Source organism: Octopus sinensis, linkage group LG28 (assembly GCF_006345805.1).
Source record: "Octopus sinensis linkage group LG28, ASM634580v1, whole genome shotgun sequence".
In the NCBI taxonomy this organism is placed as follows: Eukaryota; Metazoa; Mollusca; class Cephalopoda; order Octopoda; family Octopodidae; genus Octopus; species Octopus sinensis.
The window spans coordinates 4,173,525-4,193,144 of NC_043024.1; the positions used below are offsets into that span (position 1 = coordinate 4,173,525).

General features: G+C 37.0%; 2 protein-coding genes across 2 annotated transcripts in view; both read right to left on the reverse strand.

The window, feature by feature from the left end:
* LOC115225851 (zinc finger protein 726-like) overlaps positions 1-6,852 on the reverse strand; it is a 25,516-nt gene extending 18,664 nt beyond the window's left edge. The window contains exon 1 of the mRNA XM_036514570.1: positions 6,601-6,852. The gene's annotated coding sequence lies outside the window, so the exon portion shown is untranslated. The remainder of the gene's footprint in view (positions 1-6,600) is intronic.
* Positions 3,918-14,283, reverse strand: LOC115225600 (zinc finger protein 91-like). Its single transcript, XM_036514478.1, has 5 exons — positions 14,064-14,283; positions 12,555-12,860; positions 10,780-12,159; positions 6,697-6,830; positions 3,918-5,407 (listed from the first exon to the last, which is right to left on the reverse strand). Exons 3-5 carry the CDS (start codon positions 12,111-12,113, stop codon positions 4,122-4,124), a joined length of 2,754 nt encoding a protein of 917 aa, XP_036370371.1. The 5' UTR covers positions 12,114-12,159; positions 12,555-12,860; positions 14,064-14,283; the 3' UTR covers positions 3,918-4,121.
* Between the last annotated feature and the right edge of the window lie 5,337 nt (positions 14,284-19,620).

A 19,620-nucleotide genomic window follows, 5' to 3' on the forward strand; every position in this document is an offset into this window, starting at 1 on the left:
AGCCGATGACACATTTGTGGTACTACTAGCGAACAGTGGTCCCGGTGCGTGCACTCGCGCTAGCTAGTCGTAAGAAGTCGATCCTACAACGACTTGTGCGTATGCAAGACTGAATACATATCAAAGAAAATGGGTTTTTTTTAAACAATGTATATAATTTTTTTTACACAAATGAAATATTTTTCGAACAAAGTAAATAATTTTTTAAACTAAGTAAATAAATTATTTTTTATAAACAAACTAAGGTTAGGGTTAGGGTTTTAAAAAATTATTCACTCTGTTCGAAAAATATTTAACTTTTGTTGTAGGATCGACTACTTACGAGTAGCTAGCGCAGATGCGCGAGTGCGCGCACCGGGACCACTGTTCGCTAGTAGTACCTCAAAAGTCATTAGAGATGTTTCCCAGCGCCCCAAAATCTTCAACCTAAGGTGATGAATTGTTTTTTTCTTTCCCCCTATTCTCACTTTTACATAAATATATTTAAGTATAAATAAAATTATCCAATTAACGATGTATCGTTGTTTGTCATGAAAAAAAAATTATTTTAATCATCCAGGTGATGGAACACCGACTTCGATACATCATATCGATCGCTTTAAGTTGTTATTAATAAACATCAACGCTCACCTTAATTACTACAACACAAGATAATTAAATTACCTGAAATCTATTCTAAGTTGGCCGGGTTGTTGATAATTTCTCTCTACTTTGAATGAAACTACCGGTGATATAAATGAAATGTCCCTTACATAATTTAGTACAGTCAGTCACACCCCTTATTCTTTGATCGATATACTGTCTATGGCAGTACTTTTCAAACTTTTTGCTGGAGCGAAACCCCAAGGAAACATTCCACTGGCTCGGGGAACCCCTGTGCAATAATTTAATAGTCTTATGCACACATATCTGCCGCAGGAGAATTAAAAATTACTGCCGATTTTAGCAGTTTTGTAACTTCTTGCGGAACCCCTGGACTGTATTGGCGGAACCCTGGTTGAAAACCACTGGTCTATGGTATAAATAAAAAAATACAGTACTCAACCGAATCATTATTGTCGTTTGAATAAATATTGCTGGTAAATATTAGAGAAAACAGGGGAATTCAAAGTGGGAACGTGTGAAAATGACGAATACAAACTAATTAACTTAGCATTTCTGAAACGAGTAAGAAAGTTTTTAAAAAATATGGTTAAACATTCATTCACCACTAACTTGTTTACCTTATTCAAATTGGATTTGGATTTTTATATTTTGAATATTGGACATTCCGTCTGAGCAAAGAAAAAAAGGATCTTTTCGGTTTGAACGGCAGTTTTTAACATAATTTCTAGGTAACTAAAAAATTTTAAACTTCGTATACTGGTAGAATGTGTTTATAAAACATCTTTTTCTCTTGGCTTTATTGAGAAAATTCTATGGTTTGTAAGATATTTGTTGTTTTTTCTTCAATTTCTGCAATTTCAACCAATCAATGACGTCTATTGAGGTAAAAAAAAACACATTCTGTGCCGTATGAATATGTCCCTCGTTTAAGAAACAGATTGGGTTTATTTACATTTGTGAAGAAAAAAAGATACCCTTCCCCCACCCCTAACCCTAAAACAGATTGAAATGCAATAGATTGATACTAGGGTCATAATTATGGGTGACAATTTCATATGACACCGCTAGAAAAAACTGCCTTTCAAACGGAAAAGATCCAATTTCTGTAATTTCAACCAATCAGTGACGTCTATTGAGGTAAAAAAACATTCTGTGCCGTATGAATATGTCCCTCGTTTAAGAAACAGATTGGGTTTATTTACATTTCTGAAGAAAAAAAAGATACCCTTCCCCCCACCCCTAACTCTAAAACAGATTGAAATGCAATGGATCGATACTAGGGTCATAATTATGGGTGATAATTTCATATGACACCGCTAGAAAAAAACTGCCGTTCAAACCGAAAAGATCCTTCTACGCTTGCCATGCTCACTTGTTCCATTGTAATTTGGTATCCACAGTGGTGGGGGTCACTCGTTATCGATCCCATTGCCCTTCGTATTCCATTTGTCCTGTTTTTCCTTCCCCCCACTCGTTTTTGCTTTCTCTTTCTCTCCAACTTCAACCCCCGTCTTCTTTGTCCCCTAACCATACATCTACTCTGGTATTGACATTGTATTTGCCCAACTCTTTTACTTGCTTCAGTCATTTGACTGCGGCCATGCTGGAGCACTGCCTTTAGTCGAGCAAATCGACCCCCAGGACTTATTCTTTGTAAGCCTAGTACTTATTCTATCGGTGTCTGTTGCCAAACCGCTAAGTTACGGGGACGTAAACACACCAGCATCGGTTGTCAAGCAATGTTGGGAGGACAAACACAGACACACATACATATGCATGTATATATATATATGACGGGCTTCTTTCAGTTTCCGTCTACCAAATCCACTCACAAGGCATTGGTCGGCCCAAGGCTATAGTAGAAGACACTTGCCCAAGGTGCCACACAGTGGGACTGAACCCAGAACCATGTGGTTGGTAAGCAAGCTACTTACCACACAGCCACTCCTGCGCCTATATATATACATATATACGACGGGCTTCTTTCAGTTTCCGTCTACCAAATCCACTCAAAAAGGCTTTGGTCAGCCCGAGGCTATAGTAGAAGACACTTGCCCAAGGTGCCACGCAGTGGGATTGAACCCGGAACCATGTGGTTCGTAAGCAAGCTACTTACCACACAGCCACTCCTACATCCAATCCATCTTTCCACAATTTATTTTCTTTTTTATCTTTATACTTTCTGTTTCCTCCCTGTATAAGCAAAATACAAAGTCTAGCATGACTGCACCTTTGATTCAGGTCTGAAAAAAGTGCTACTTTAATATTTCCAACTGCAAATATTACATAAATTTTCACTTGGAACTTTTGTGTGAACTGGTGCTGAAAAAATGAGTTGGTACAAGAGCAATAAAAGACGTGATAAAATCTTTGTCGTATTTAGATTACATTTCACTCTTCGCTAAACGTACACAATGGTTTTTACTGCTGTGAAACCTGAGGAATTTTGATCTTCCTTAAGACTATAACCCAAAAGTGTAGATAGCTTTTCTAGGATGCATTAGGGGACAATAAAAGTAAAACAGAAAATACTAGGTTTACGTATTTAGAATAACGCTTTTATTTCCTCCGTATCTATTCATACACAAGTTTATAATTCCCAACTGTTTTTGTAAAAGAGTGTCCTGGGTTCAGTCCCACCATGTAGCGCTGTGAGCAAGTGTCTTCTACTATAGCCTCGGTCCAACACAAACCTTGTATTTCTCTAGAAATTTCATGTCTAATTTTATGTTTGGGTTTTCCAATCATGCTTAACCCTTTCGTTACCAACCCGGCCAAAACCGGCTCTGTAGTACAAATGCCTTGTTTTCATAAGTTTTGCATCAAAATATACCACCAAACTTTAGTCGCAATTTATATTCTTAATACTAGCTTAATGATAATTAAGTTAAGAAATATTGAATTTCTAAATCTCTCGTAGAGACATGTATGGTGGTGGGGCGATAGAATGGTTGTATACTGTCAATCTAACAAGAACGTGACAGTAGGGGGTACACCACCGCTGTATAGCCCTAGCTATCAGGAGGCGTTCGATGCTTCCTAGGGCTATACAGCGGTGGTGTACCCCCTACTGTCACGTTCTTGTTAGATTGACAGTATACAACCATTCGATAATTAAGTTATTTTACTAAATTCTTTGTTATATTTAAAATAATTGAAAGAAACACAGAACATCTCAAAATAAATACAGTAACGAAAGGGTTAATAATAAAGTGTTTATAAGAAATTTTTACGATAAATAACACTGAAGACATGGTTTTTTTTTCCAGGATGCATTAGGGGACAAGAAAAATAAAACAGAAAATACAAGGTTTACATATTTAGAATAACGCTTTTATTTCCTCCGTATCTTTTCACACACAAGTTTATAATTCCCAACTGTTTTTGTAAAAGAGTGTCTCACATATCAAGGTACATTGTAAACTGCAATACAAGTTTTCAAAGAGAAACAATTCCAAAGTAATTCACCATAATAAATCTCCAATGAATACTAAGTGTTACAAAGAAAGTATTTCTTATGAATCACAATTCAAAGATTTTCCTTTGCTGTGTGTTCGTTTGTGGCTATTCAAGTGACTTTTACAAATAAAAGATTTACCGCATATTTCACACGAACAAGGCCTTTCTCCTGTGTGACTACGAACATGGACTTTAAGATGACACTTATTGAAGAAGGATTTCCCGCAAATTTCACAGTGGAACGTTTTTTCTTCATCATGAAATCTTTTGTGTCTTTTTAAATCATAATTATCAGAGTAAGATTTTCCACATACTTCGCAGTGGAATTCTTTTTTGTCATTATGTACTATACTGTGTCTTCTTAAATTACTCCCAGAACGGAAAGATTTTCCACATACTTCACATGGGAACGGTTTTTCTCCTGTATGAATTCGTCTATGAAAAATGAGATTTGAGAGATTAATAAAAGATTTTCCACACGTTTCACAATAATAAGGTTTGTCTCCTGTGTGAACTCTTTTGTGAACTAGAAGACAAGCTTTCCTAATAAATGATTTTCCGCAGATTTCACAGTGGAAGGGCTTTTCTCCAGTGTGAATTCGTTTGTGATTTATCAAACAATCATTATGGAGATACGATTTTCCACATATATCACAGCAATAAGGTCTCTCCCCCGTGTGAATTCTTCTGTGAATTTTTAAGGCACTATTATTAATAAATGATTTTCCACAGATAACACACTGATACGGTTTTTCCCCTGTGTGGATTTTTCTGTGACTGTTTAAAGCACTATTACTGACAAATGATTTTCCACACGTTTCACAGCGGAAAGGTTTTTCTCCCGTGTGGCTTCGTACATGGTCGACAAGGCGAGAATTATGAGTATACGATTTTCCACATATCTGACACACAAAAGATCTTTCTCCCGTGTGAATTCGTTTGTGAGTTGTTAAATTAGTGGAATCAACAAAAGATTTTCCACATATATCACAGTGATAGGGTTTTTCTCCAGTGTGACTACGTTTGTGGACAATAAGTTGGTATTTCTGATTAAATGACTTTCCACAAATCTCACATTGAAATGGTTTTTCCCCAGTGTGTAACCTTTTATGTTTTGTTAAATTACTGGAATTCGCAAAAGATTTTCCACATATCTCACAATTAATATTTCCCTTTGACGACTTTTCTTTTTGAGATAAAGTTTTCTTACCACAAGATAATTGTTTCTGCACGTTGGATGTCTGTTTAACTGAATCTGTATCATCGGAAACATTTGTGTTAGAAACATCTGAGTGATTACCATCCTCCATATCAACGCTGGAGGAATTCTTGAAAACTGATAATTAATAATAATAATGAAATTATTGTATACAGTGCTCAGGTGCACCACAACTTGTCAGAAAGTGCATATAAAGTACATGCAGTAATGTACAAATGTCTGGGAAGTGAACAGTGTATGAATCAGATACATGCCCGTGTGTGTATGGAGGGGAGAAAATCAGTTGTAGTGTTGGCGAATCTCAGGAAGCATGGAAGTTTTGAAGGATGCAGTGCTCCGACAACTAACAACTGATGCCGGCAGTTTGTTCCATGCTTGAGCAACTCTTAGAGTGAAAAAATGTTTCTGAAAGAAAATTTAATTATTTTAATAATAATAATAATGAAATTATTGTATACAGTGCTCAGGTGCACCACAACTTGTCAGAAAGTGCGTATAAAGCATATGCAGTAATGTACAAATGTCTGGGAAGTGAACAGTGTATGAGTCAGATACATGCTTGCGTGTGTATGGAGGGGAGAAAGATCAGGTGTAGTGTTGACAAATCTCAGGAACCTTGGAAGTTTTGAAGGATGCAGTGCTCCGACAACTAACAACTGATGCCGGCAGTTTGTTCCATGCTTCAGCAACTCTTAGCGTGAAAAAATGTTTCCTAAAGTCATGGAAGGAGCTGTGCTGTTTTCTGACTTTGTAAACATGTCCACGGGTGTTAGACGGGTGCAGTTTGAAAAGGTGATCAGAGTTATTGTTTATAAGATGGTTGATAATTTTATGGGTGTCTGCCAAGTCAGCTGCCAGATGTTGAAGCTTCAATGTGTCCATGCCCAGATGTCTGTAGATATAATCTATTACGGTTCAATTTCTGTCTTATGATATCCATCTCATGGGACTTCGTTTACAGGAGGAGAAAATATACAACGAAGATCAATCAATTAACGTATTTGTGATGAACAGGAAATATTTAATTGGAGACACTGTTATTAATTAAGGATCAATCAATTAACGACGTAACGTATTTGTGATGAAAAGGAAATACAGGATCACACATCTAACAAGATCCAATAAGGAGTGTAATAAAATAATTTAATTGGAGACACTGTTATTAATTAAGGAACAATTAATTAACGATGAAAAGAAAATATTTAATCATCCCGGGAATCGAACCCGAGTCTGGTACATCGTATCGGTTGCTTGAAGCTATCTAAAATCATTAATGTTCCTGAGTTAATTACTACACATAATAATAATTAAATTACCTGAGAAAATAATTAAGTCGACCGTCGATGATTTTTCTCTCACCTCAATGATACAACCGGTGATGGGACTGGAATGTCCCTAACGTAATTTAATACCGGCAGAAACAGTTTCCAAGCCGTTGTGAGATCCAAAGTTCCATCTTTTACCAAAATAAATATCGCGAAGAAATAAAGCAGGATTCAAATTGGGAATAACAATAAGGGAGAATACAAAAGTTAACTTGGCTTTCCTGAAATGAGTAAATAATTTCTTTAAAAAACACGCGGAATACGTTCAACATAAACTTCCTTTTATGTTCAGGCTAAATGTTTTTTTAATATGTATTGTACGTTTGTTATATCGAATGAGAAAAGAAAAACGAGAACAAAATATAATTGTCAAAATTTATTTTCTGTCTCTCCACTTTTATTTAAAACATATATAGGTGCAGGAGTGGCTGTGTGGTAAGTAGCTTGTTTAACAACCACATGGTTCCGGGTTCAGTCCCACTGCGTGGCATCTTGGGCAAGTGTCTTCTGCTATAGCCCCGGGCCGACCAATGCCTTGTGAGTGAATTTGGTAGACGGAAACTGAAAGAAGCCCGTCGTATAAATGTATATATATATATATATATATATATATATATATGTATGTGTGGGTTTGTGTGTTTGTGTTTGTCCCCCTAGCATTGCTTGACAACCGATGCTGGTGTGTTTACGTCCCCGTCACTTAGCGGTTCGGCAAAAGAAGACCGATAGAATAAGTACTGGGCTTACAAAGAATAAGTCCCTGGGTCGATTTCCTCGACTAAAGGCGGTGCTCCAGCATGGCCGCAGTCAAATGACTGAAACAAGTAAAAGAGTAAACGTGGCATCTTCAGAAAAATATGGATGGATTCCTTACACAAAGTGTCTCCTTTATACGAGAACCTCTTTATCATATTTATGATGGACCATATTGTAAATTTATTTTGTCTTCAAACTAATTATATATTGAAATATATTCTGTAGGCTTTACGTATTCGTTTCGGTAAAGCCAAGTTAGGTTTTGCCTTCCTTTTTATTGGTTATTACGGGTTTTTATTCCTCCTCCTCCTTTATGTCGTTTGTTATTAACAGTTGTAGAACTGCTAGAAATAGCAGCCAAAACCATCCGGTATTGGGATCTGATTTAAAAGCATATCGGTTGCTTTTCGTAGCAGGTAAAGCAACCGTGAGAAATACAAGAGGTATCTCCCCCGAGCTTTACTAAAGAATTCAGCGGTTCATTTATCTTTCTCAGTCATTAGACTGCGGCCACGCTGGAGTACCACCTTGAAAAATTTTAATCGAAGAAATTGACATCAGTTTTTTCTCTTTATGCCTGACACCTTTTTATTGGCCATTTTTACCGAACCGCTAAGTCATGTGAACGTAAACACAGCAACACCAGTTATCAAACACTAGGTGGGGGGGGACAAACACAACACACTATATATATATATATATATACACACAACACACTATATATATATATACACACACAACACACTATATATATATATATATATATACACACAACACACTATATATATATATACACACACAACACACTATATATATATATATATATACACACAACACACTATATATATATATAAAGAATAAGTCCTGGTGTCGATTTGCTCGACTGTTTCAGTCGAGCAAATCGACCCCAAGACTTATTCTTTGTAAGCCAAGTACTTATTCTACCGGTCTCTTTTGCTGAACCGCTAAGTTACGGGGACATAAACACACCAGAATCTGTTGTCAAGCGATGTTGGGGGGACAAACACAAACACATACATATATACGACGGGCTTCTTTCAGTTTCCATCTACCAAATCCACTCACAAGGCTTTGGTTGGCCCGAGGCTATAGCAGAAGACACTTGCTCAAGGTGAACCCACAACCATGTGGTTCGTAAGCAAACTGCTTACCACACAGCCACTCCTGCGCCTATATATATATGTATATATACTTTATTTAAAGCAGCAGAAAATTCTACAAAGCCTGTTACTCTGAGTTTCATGTTCCCGTTCATTGGACAGTTTTTTCTATCAAAAACTGTCCGATGAACGGGAAACTCAGAGTAACAGGTTTTGTAGAATTTTCTGCTGCTTTAAATAAAGCATATTACTCTACCACTGGTATTTGAGTACTCTTTTTTCCACCTTGTTTCACATTTATATGTTTACTCCAGTATATATATCAAATTACAGCACACACATATATATATATATATTATCGATATTATAAAAACCAAGACAGAAAAAGGAGATAAGATTAATAAAAGTTTATTAAGACATGGACAAGACCAGACTTACAGTTGTTTCAGTTCATTACTTTGTGTTTATAAAAATAATATAGATGTATGTGTCGATATTGATAGGTATTTAACTAGTCTAATCTTAGTTCTTTATTGCCCACAAGGGGCTAAACACAGAGGGGACAAACAAGGACAAAGGGATTGAGTCGATCACATTGCCCCCAGTGCATGACTGGTACTTAATTTATCGACCCCGAAAGGATGAAAGGCAAAGTCGACCTCGGTGGAATTTGAACTCAGAACGTAACGGCAGACGAAATACCTATTTCTTTACTACCCACAAGGGGCTAAACACAGAGGGGACAAACAAGGACAAAGGGATTGAGTCGATCATATTGCCCCCAGTGCATGACTGGTACTTAATTTATCGACCCCGAAAGGACGAAAGGCAAAGTCAACCACGGCAAAACGTAACAACAGATGAAATACCTATTTCTTTACTACCCACAAGGGGCTAAACATAGTGATGACAAACAAGGACAGACGAACGGATTAAGTTGATTATATCGACCCCAGTGTGTAACTGGTACTTATTTAATCGACCCCGAAAGGATGAAAGGCGAAGTCGACCTCGGCGGAATTTGAACTCAGAACGTAGCGGCAGACGAAATACGGCTATGCATTTCGACCGGCGTGCTAACGTTTCTGCCAGATCGCTGCCTTTCCAATCTAATCTTGGATATCTCTATCCCTCCGAGGTTTATATCCTCACCTGTGGAGGTGCAATGGCCCAGTGGTTAGGGCAGCGGACTCGCGGTTTCGATTCCCAGACCGGGCGTTGTGAGTGTTTATTGAGTGAAAACACCTAAAAGCTCCACAAGGCTCCGGCAGGGGATGGTGGTGATCCCTGCTGTACTCTTTCACCACAACTTTCTCTCACTCTTACTTCCTGTTTCTGTTGTTGTACCTGTATTTCAAAGGGCCGGCCTTGTCACTCTGTGTCACGCTGAATATCCCCGAGAACTACGTTAAGGGTACACGTGTCTGTGGAGTGCTCAGCCACTTACACGTTAATTTCACGAGCAGGCTGTTCCATTGATCGGATCAACCGGAACCCTCATCGTCGTAACCGACGGAGTGCTTCCATCCATCCATATCCTCACCTGTACTTTGATATATACCATAAGAACAATTAATTGGTTTGTTTATTTATTTATGCATTTTATTTATACTCTCAGAAATAAACTGATAAACAGTAATAATAAATCATTATTTACATTTGACGGATATTTGTCCTCATCTTGTTTGTTGTTAAAACAATGTTTCGGCTGATATACCCTCGAACCTTCATCAGGTGTCTTGGGAAAATTTTGAACCTGGGTTCTCATTCCTAAGGTATTTTTCAATGTTATTATTCAGGTCACTGCCTGGAATCGAACTTGGAATCTTGGGGTTAGTAGCCCACGCTCTTAACCACTACGCCATATGCCTGTGTAAATAATGTACATAATTTCTCATCTCTTAAATATAGAAGTAAATCATTATATGATTTGGATTATGTTGGTAGAATATGGAGAATATTGAAGTTGATGTATCATTCAAGGACGTACCGGTACCATCTAAAAAGAAATTTATCAAAGACTTGATTTATAAAACTAGTGAATTCATCCAAAGGCTCAGATGGAGTGTGTACCATTATGGCAGAAAGGATTCGACACATAACCATTCTATGAATGAATTTGATATTTGAGGCTGATAATATAATTCACCATTATTTACATTTGATGGATATTTGTCCTCATCTTGTTTGTTGATAACACAGAGTTTCAGCTGAGATACTCTCCAGCTTTCTATAATTCACAATCATAAAATCTCCGATGAATACTAAGAGTTACAAAGAAAGTATTTCTTATGAATCGCAATTCAAAGATTTTCCTTTGCTGTGTGTTCGTTTGTGGCTATTCAAGTGACTTTTACAAATAAAAGATTTACCGCAAATTTCACAGGAACAAGGCCTTTCTCCAGTGTGACTACGAACATGGACAATAAGATTACAATTATCGAAGAAAGATTTTCCGCAAATTTCGCAGTGGAACGTTTTTTCACCATCGTGAATTCGTTTGTGTCTTTTTAAATCACAATTATTAAAATAAGATTTTCCACAAATTTCACAGTGGAATTCTTTTTTCTCAGTATGTATAATATTATGTCTTCTTAAATTACTCCCAGAATAGAAAGATTTTCCACATATTTCACAAGGGAATGGTTTTTCCCCTGTATGTATTCTTCTGTGACCAATGAGATGTGAATTATTAATAAAAGATTTTCCGCACGTTTCACAAAAATAAGGCTTCTCACCTGTGTGAACTCTTTTGTGAAGCAGAAGACGGGAATTCCTAATAAATGATTTTCCGCAGATTTCACAGCGGTGAGGTTTTTCCCCGGTGTGGCTATGTACGTGGATAACAAGTTTTGAGCTATTAATGAAGGATTTTCCGCAGATTTCACAGTGATAAGGCTTTTCCCCCGTGTGAATTCGTTTGTGAATTGTTAGACAACTGCTATTGACGAAAGATTTTCCACATATATCACAGCAATAAGGTCGTTCCCCCGTGTGAATTCTCCTGTGGATTTTTAAGGCGCTATTACTAATAAATGATTTTCCACAGATAACACACTGATACGGTTTTTCCCCTGTATGGATTCTGCTGTGACTTCTTAAAGAACTATTACTGACAAAGGATTTTCCACACGTTTCACAGCGGAAAGGTTTTTCTCCCGTGTGACTTCGAACATGGGCAACAAGGCGAGAATTATGCGTAAAGGACTTTCCACATATCTGACACACAAAAGATCTTTCTCCCGTGTGAATTCGTTTGTGACTTGTTAAATAAGTATAATCGACAAATGATTTTCCACATATATCACAGTGATAGGGTTTTTCTCCAGTGTGACTACGTTTGTGGACAATAAGGTGATATTTCTGATTCAATGATTTTCCACAAATTTCACACTGAAACGGTTTTTCCCCCGTGTGTAATCGTCTGTGTTTTGTTAAATTACTGGAATTCACAAAAGATTTTCCACATATCTCACAATTAATATTTCCCTTTGACGACTTTTCTTTTTGAGATAAAGTTTTCTTACCACAAGATAATTGTTTCCGCACATTGGATGTCTGTTTAACTGAATCTGTATCATCGGAAACATTTGTGTTAGAAGTGTCTGAGTGATTACCATCCTCCATATTAACGCTGGAGGAATTCCTCAAAACTTATGTCTGTGGATATAATCTATTATGAGGAGGCGCAATGGCCCAGTGGTTAGGGCAGCGGATTCGCGGTCGTAGGATTGCGGTTTCGATCCCCAGACCGGGCGTTGTGAGTGTTTATTGAGCGAAAACACCTAGAGCTCCACGAGGCTCCGGCAGGGGATGGTGGTGATCCCTGCTGTACTCTTTCACCACAACTTTCTCTCACTCTTTGTTTCTGTTGTACCTGTATTTCAAAGGGCCGGCCTTGTCACTCTCTGTGTCACGCTGAATATCCCCAAGAACTACGTTAAGAATACACGTGTCTGTGGAGTGCTCAGCCACTTACATGTTAATTTCATGAGAAGGCTGTTCCATTGTTCGGATCAACCGGAACCCTCGTCGTCGTAACCGACGGAGCGCTTCCATCCATCCAATCTATTATGGTTCAATTTTTTGTCTTATGATTACCCATCTCATGGGACTTTGTTTACAGGTGGAGAAAATATACAATGTAGATTTATTTTTTGCAGAACACTCAGAATGTTTGTTTCTGGCTGGGAAACCTCCAAGTGGCACACATGTTGTGGACAAAGACACTACGTTAATAATTGCAGATAGAGTGAAAAGAAGTTAAGTAGGTTGAAGACTTAGAGAAAGAGGGCATCCATAAATAATTGGTAGCAAGGGTTCTGGTGGAATTGGTATTTTCATATGACAGGTTTAATGGAGCATTCAGCACAGCTGTAAAGGAAAAAATATATGACTGTATAAGACAAATGTTGGCTAAAGTATATCAAGTCTGAATAAATAACAATTGTTCACACACAAACTATTGCCGACAAATTTCTTTGTAATCGTAATCTACACCGTTTGAAAGGTATTTGTATAAAATTTCATTTAAAAATATCTATTTTCCAGAAATGTCAGATCGTGTGAATTTAGCGAAACTCCTCTCCCCACAAATTTTTTCCAACAAATCTTTTTACATACACTCAATCTACAGGATCTAAGCGATAATTTGTTGAAAATTTCGGTAAAAGTATCCGTGTTTCTGGATGTTATGCACCCAAAACGATGAAAGATAAAGTCGACCTCGGCAGGATTTGAACTCAGAACGTAAAGACGAACGAAATGCCACGAAGCCCGCCGTCGAAACATTAATTCAAATATTAATAATAGCAACTCAATAAGTCGAAACCACCTGGGTCTGCCCCAAGCGAAGAAATAAACAGTGTTGTGGTACAATGTATTATCTTTTGTTTTTTTTTTTAAATGTTATGATTTAAGAAAGATTTGGTTGCTATTTCTAGCAGGTCGAGTGATCATGTAAAGACGTCGTGTATACTGTTCCATGGGGGCAGTTGTGCTTCCTGGTATGTCTAGCGATATATATTGTGATAGGTTAAACCTATATTATTTTAAATGCTTGTAAAAAATTTGAGATTAATCCGAGGAAGTAAAAAAAAAAAGAAGAATTAATGCAATTTTCGCCAAAAGCATCCAACATCAGAATGAAATTCGAAAAACTTCAGGTAATTAGAAAGAAATTTAACAAGATCCAGTAAAACAGATAATACGGACTTTAAATTTAAATGTCAAATGAAAAGTGAGGAAGAACCAAGAAAAGTTAATTAATTAGTCGTTAATTAAAACACATTTCAGCTTTCCTGTAAAACAGTGGACCCAATGTTTTAGGATCCACGGACCGAAGGATCACACATCTAACAAGATCCAATAAGGAGCATAAAATAATTTAATTAGAGACACTGTTATTAATTAAGGATCAATTAATTAACGATGTAAGGTACTTGTGATGAAAAGAAAATATTTAATCACCCCCGGGGATCGAACCCCGAATCTCATACATCGTATTGGTTGCTTGAAGCTATCTAAAATCATTAATGTTCTTGAGTTAATTACTACACATAATAATAATTAAATTACCTGAGAAAATAATTAAAGTCGACCGTTGATGATTTTTCTCTCACCTCAATGATACAACCGGTGACGGGAGTGGAATGTCCCTGACGTAATTTAATACCGGCAGAAACAGTTTTCGAGCCGTTGTTGGATCCAAAGTTCCATCTTTTACCAAAATAAATATCGCGAAGAACTATAGAAGAATTCAAATTGGGAATAGTAATAAGGGAGAATACAAAAGTTAACTTGGCTTTCCCGAAATAAGTAAATAATTCCTTTAAAACACACGCGTAATACGTTCAGCACAGATCTCTTTTATGTTCAGGCTAAATGTTTTTTAAATATGTATTGAACGTTTGTTTTATCGAACGGGAAAAGAAGGACAATAACGAAAATAAAACAGCATTTTCAAAATTTATTTTGTATCTCTCCACTTTTATTTAAAACATATATAACGTGGCATCTTCAGAAAAATATGGATAGAATTCTTACACAAAGTGTCTCCTTTATACAAGAACCTGTTTATCATATTTATAAACTATATTCTAAATTTATTTAGTATCAAAACTAAATATATATTGAATTAAATTCCATATGCTTTACGTATTCGTTTCGGTAAAGCCAAGTTAGGTTTTGTATTCCTATTTATTGGTTATTACGGTTTTTATTCCACTTCATTCATGCTGTTGGTAATTAACAGTTGTAGAACTGCTAGAAATAGCAGCCAAAACCATCTCAAACCTAGTCTCGCCTGTCTGGAGAACGAATAACATTTGAGAACATAATCTTAGATATACATAAAAAAAACCTACATGGTCACGGCTGGAACGCATTTGTTAAGACTAGTTTGAAATTAAACAACATCGTTTTGTCTAAATTAACTATAAATTGATAGGGATCAGTCCATTGAGGAAATGTAATTTAATGAATTCTTTAAAAATTTAATATATTTTATTTCTTTCACTTAAACAATAAAAAAAAAATATCGAAGACCCCCCCTCCCCTTATGAACGGAAAATTTGTTATAAAAACACCAAAAGAGACTTAAAAACTTGCATAAATTTGACAAAAATGAATAACACATCCAATACCATAATGCGTTTCGTTCGCTCCGTGCCGGTATTTTAATTATTTGAGTGAGGTTTGTTTTAATCGTACGTATATGAATGTCACCATATACTTCTCCTACACGCAGGAGTGGCTGTGTGGTAAGTAGCTTGCTTACCAACCACATGGTTCCGGGTTCAGTCCTACTGCGTGGCATCTTGGGCAAGTGTCTTCTGCTATAGCCCCGGGTTGACCAATGCCTTGTGAGTGGATTTGGTAGACGGAAACTGAAAGAAGCCTGTCGTATATATGTATATGTATATTTGTGTGTCTGTGTTTGTCCCCCTAGCATTGCTTGACAACCGATGCTGGTGTGTTTACGTCCCCGTCACTTAGCGGTTCGGCAAATGACTGAAACAAGTAAAAGAGAAAGAGTATATCAAAATTAATAAACGCAAAATCTTGTCTGTCTGGGATCCTGTATCTCAGCCTACATTCGCTCTACAGAGACATATTATATACCGTTTTGGAATCAGGATGGTCCCAGCATTGAAAATCTGCCCTTCATTTGGTTCTTGATCATTCAACATTGGGATCTGATTTAAAAGTATTTCGGCTGCTATTTCTAGCAGGTAAAACGACCGTGAGAAGTACAAGAGTTATCTCCCTTAGTTTTAAGTTTTATCTTTCTCAGTCATTAGACTGCGGCCATGCTGGAGCACCGCCTGGAAGAATTTTAATCGAAGAAATTGACACCAGTTCTTTCTTTTCTATTGACCACTTTTACCGAACCGCTAAGTTATGTGAACGTAAACACCAACACCACTTATCAAGCACTGGTGGGGGACAGTCACAATACAAATATACACACACACACATACACATATATATATACATACATACATGTGTGTGTGTGTGTGTATCTTCTATTCAAATTTTAAAAGAACTCCAAAAATTTGTGAAGTTACAAGTTTTTCATATTAGTCCGCTAATACCATATTGCTAAGCTAGCAATAAATGCTTTATTTTTATAATAATAATGAAATTATTGTATACAGTGCTCAGGTGCACCACAACTTGTCAGAAAGTGCGTATAAAGTATATGCAGTAATGTACAAATGTCTGGGAAGTGAACAATGTATGAGTCAGATACATGCTTGTGTGTGTATGGAGGGGAGAAAATCAGGCGTAGTGTTGGCGAATCTCAGGAAGCATGGAAGTTTTGAAGGATGCAGTGCTCCGACAACTAACAACTGATGCTGGCAGTTTGTTCCATGCCTCAGCGTGTGTATGGAGGGGAGAAAATCAGGTGTAGTGTTGATGAATCTCAGAAAGCATGGAAGTTTTGAAGGATGCAGTGCTCCGACAACTAACAACTTTTCCGAAAGAAAATTTAATTATTTTAATAATAATGATAATGAAATTATTGTATACAGTGCTCAGGTGCATCACAGTTTGTAAGAAAGTGCATATAAAGCATATGCAGTAATGTACAAATGTCTGGAAAGCGAACAATGCATGAGACAGATACATGTTTGCGTGTGTATGGAGGGGAGAAAATCAGGTGTAGTGTTGGCCGGCCACATAATGCAGGAGCGAGTCCTGATCAAATTATAACCATGGAAACAGACACATGCACGTGTAATAGCTTTCTCTAAAGCTACTAAAATTTGTTGGTGCTTATACAAAAGGATGAAATAAATACTAATTTCCAGAAGAAACGTATTTTATTACATTTAAATGAAATTTTATAAAAAAAACTAGCAGAGATACCCGGCGTTGCCAGTCTTACATACAATTGAAGAATTAGACTTTTCTGTTATATTTTCTGTAATGAACTGGAATATCTATGTTTCCAATGTCATCAAAATTGCAGATGAGGGTTATTTCCCTCTTTACACACTCTAAAAAAATTATAATCGTGCCACATGTATCCCACACTACTGATTTTTATGCGCATATTCCAAAATTCCAGTTTTATTGAACCTGTTAAAAGGATTTTGCACCTGAAAAATGAAGGTCATGGAGCTCTAAAATGTGAGAGTTAAGGCCCCTCTTGGGGGTGGGTGTCTTAATGTCAACCAGAGAAGTTGAATTGTTGAGAATCTTTGGGTCTTATATCTATTGTTTGAATTTCTTTGAAATAGGAAATGTATGTTCACTGGGTTTGTAAAAGAGAGCAAAGCTACAGGAAACCAAAGGACGAATGATCACAATAAGCAGTCAGCTACCCTACCCTAGTAGTTACCATTCCCAGTGTAGGATTCCTCACCATATCACCATCCAGGTGACAGGCACAGTCGTAAGATGCATTACGAATGTATAGCAATTGGAAGGGCGTGACCCAACTGAAATAAACATTAATAACTGTGTGACATGAGGGCTAATTAGAAATGTAGGAAGATCAGTTATGATTTTATTCAACATATTCCTCTCTCTGATTCACACACTTATTGCAGTGATCCTTCAGTTTTTTTGCTAAACCCTGTAAAAGAACTCTGAAGGTTGCACTTCCAACTAGGCCTTTCGCGATACCCTCAAAGCAAGGAACTTTTCAGCAACCCCCATGTATGTGCACTCCTCCTGCACTTCATGTTAATTCTCTCTCTTGCCACACAATGAAAAGTGTGAATGGAGACTTCAACCAATCAACATATATATGAGGCAAGCTATTACCAATCAGAAATAAAATGAAAATAGGGTTTATAATTAGCAATACCCAATTGATACTTCCATTCAGTATACCATTCATTTAGAATTTTCTTGGTTGTTCTCTTATCTTGAAGACTTGACTTCAACGCTGGCAAAAAATTATCAAAAACTGTGTTTTTAGGCAGCCAACATCTAAGCTTTGACATCACAAACGAAAGATTGAAATTACCAAAACATCCACGGAACCTACAAAATGAAAAAATATGATTACATATATGTAATGCTCTCTTTTACAAACTCAGTGAACATATATGATAGGCGCAGGAGTGGCTGTGTGGTAAGTAGCTTGCTAACCAACCACATGGTTCCAGGTTCAGTCCCACTGCGTGGCATCTTGGACAAGTGTCTTCTGCTATAGCCTCGGGCTGACCAATGCCTTGGGAGTGGATTTAGTAGACGGAAAATGAAAGAAGCCTGTCGTATATATGTATATATATATGTGTGTGTGTTTGTGTGTCTGTGTTTGTCCCCCTAGCATTGCTTGACAACCGATGCTGGTGTGTTTACGTCCCCGTCACCTAGCGGTTCGGCAAAAGAGACCAATAGAATAAGTACTAGGCTTACAAAGAATAAGTCCCGGGGTCGATTTGCTCGACTAAAGGCGGTGCTCCAGCATGGCCGCAGTCAAATGGCTGAAACAAGTAAAAGTGTGAGAGAGAGTTACTAAAACCAAGCTACTAGAATGTTCTAATTATCTCAAATGTAGGGAGCAATGTTTTCAGGTTCCTCTAAGCAACGTATGGAGATAGCTTTATTAAACAATATTTTGTTATAAATATTATTTTCTGGGATCTTTTCACTTTGACCGGCAGATTTTTAAAAATAATTTCTTTGTAACTAAAAAATTTTAAACTTCGTATACTGGTAGTATGTGTTTATAAAACATCTTTTTCTCTTGGCTTTATTGATAAAATTCTATAGTTTGTAAGATATTTGTTGTTTTTTCTTCAATTTCTGCAATTTCAACCAATCACTGACGTCCATTGAGGTAAAAAAAACATTGTGCCGTATGAATATGTCCCTCGTTTAAGAAACAGATTGGGTTTATTTACATTTGTGAAGAAAAAAAAAGATACCCTTCCCCCCACCCCTAACCCTAAAACAGATTGAAATGCAATAGATCGATACTAGGGTCATAATTATGGGTGACAATTTCATATGACACTACTAGAAAAAACTGCCGTTCAAACCAAAAAGATCCATTTTCTGAATTGAATTTATTTTGGAAAAAATAAGATTTGTACAAATAGTATAGCTAATTTAAGATTTAGGTCTAACAAATCTGCTTCCCAATCAAGTGGTTCTAGGTTCAATCCCACTGGATGGTAACTTCAGAAATTTGTGGTCAGAAACTGAAAGAAGCCTTTTGTGTGTGTGTGTTTGTTTATTAAGAAAAAAAAGGTGGTCAAGATTTGAATAAAAACTATTCATTTAGCACTTTTACCCCTTTCAGGGATTTCTGTCTTTGTGTTTGTCCCCTTCCTTTATTTGTCCCCTTCCTAAGTTACATCCATGTAACTTAGCAGTTCAGCAAAAAGTGACTAACAGAATAAGTACACGTAAAAGCACCCACTTCACTCTCGGAGTGGTTGGCATTAGGAAGGGCATCCAGCTGTAGAAACACTGCCAGAACAAGATTGAAGCCTGGTGCAGCCATCTGGTTCGCCAGCCCTCAGTCAATCGTCCAACCCATGCCAGCATGGAGAACAGACGTTAAACGATGATGATGATGATATATATGTGCAGGAGTGGCTGTGTAGTAAGAAGTTTACTTCTCAACCATATGGTCCTGGGTTCAGTCCCACTGAGTGGTACCTTGGGC

What these genes read in the sequence shown, in the direction of transcription:
- LOC115225600 (XM_036514478.1), bottom strand. Translation starts at nt 12,113, where the DNA reads ATGGAGGATGGTAATCACTCAGACACTTCTAACACAAATGTTTCCGAT. An exon ending in AAATCTTTGAATTGCGATTC is followed by an intron (nt 6,831 to 10,779) that starts ATAAGAAATACT and finishes TACTCATTTCAG; the next exon opens with GAAAGCCAAGTTAACTTTTG. An exon ending in CTTGGAAACTGTTTCTGCCG is followed by an intron (nt 5,408 to 6,696) that starts GTATTAAATTAC and finishes ATTATTATTAAT; the next exon opens with TATCAGTTTTCAAGAATTCC.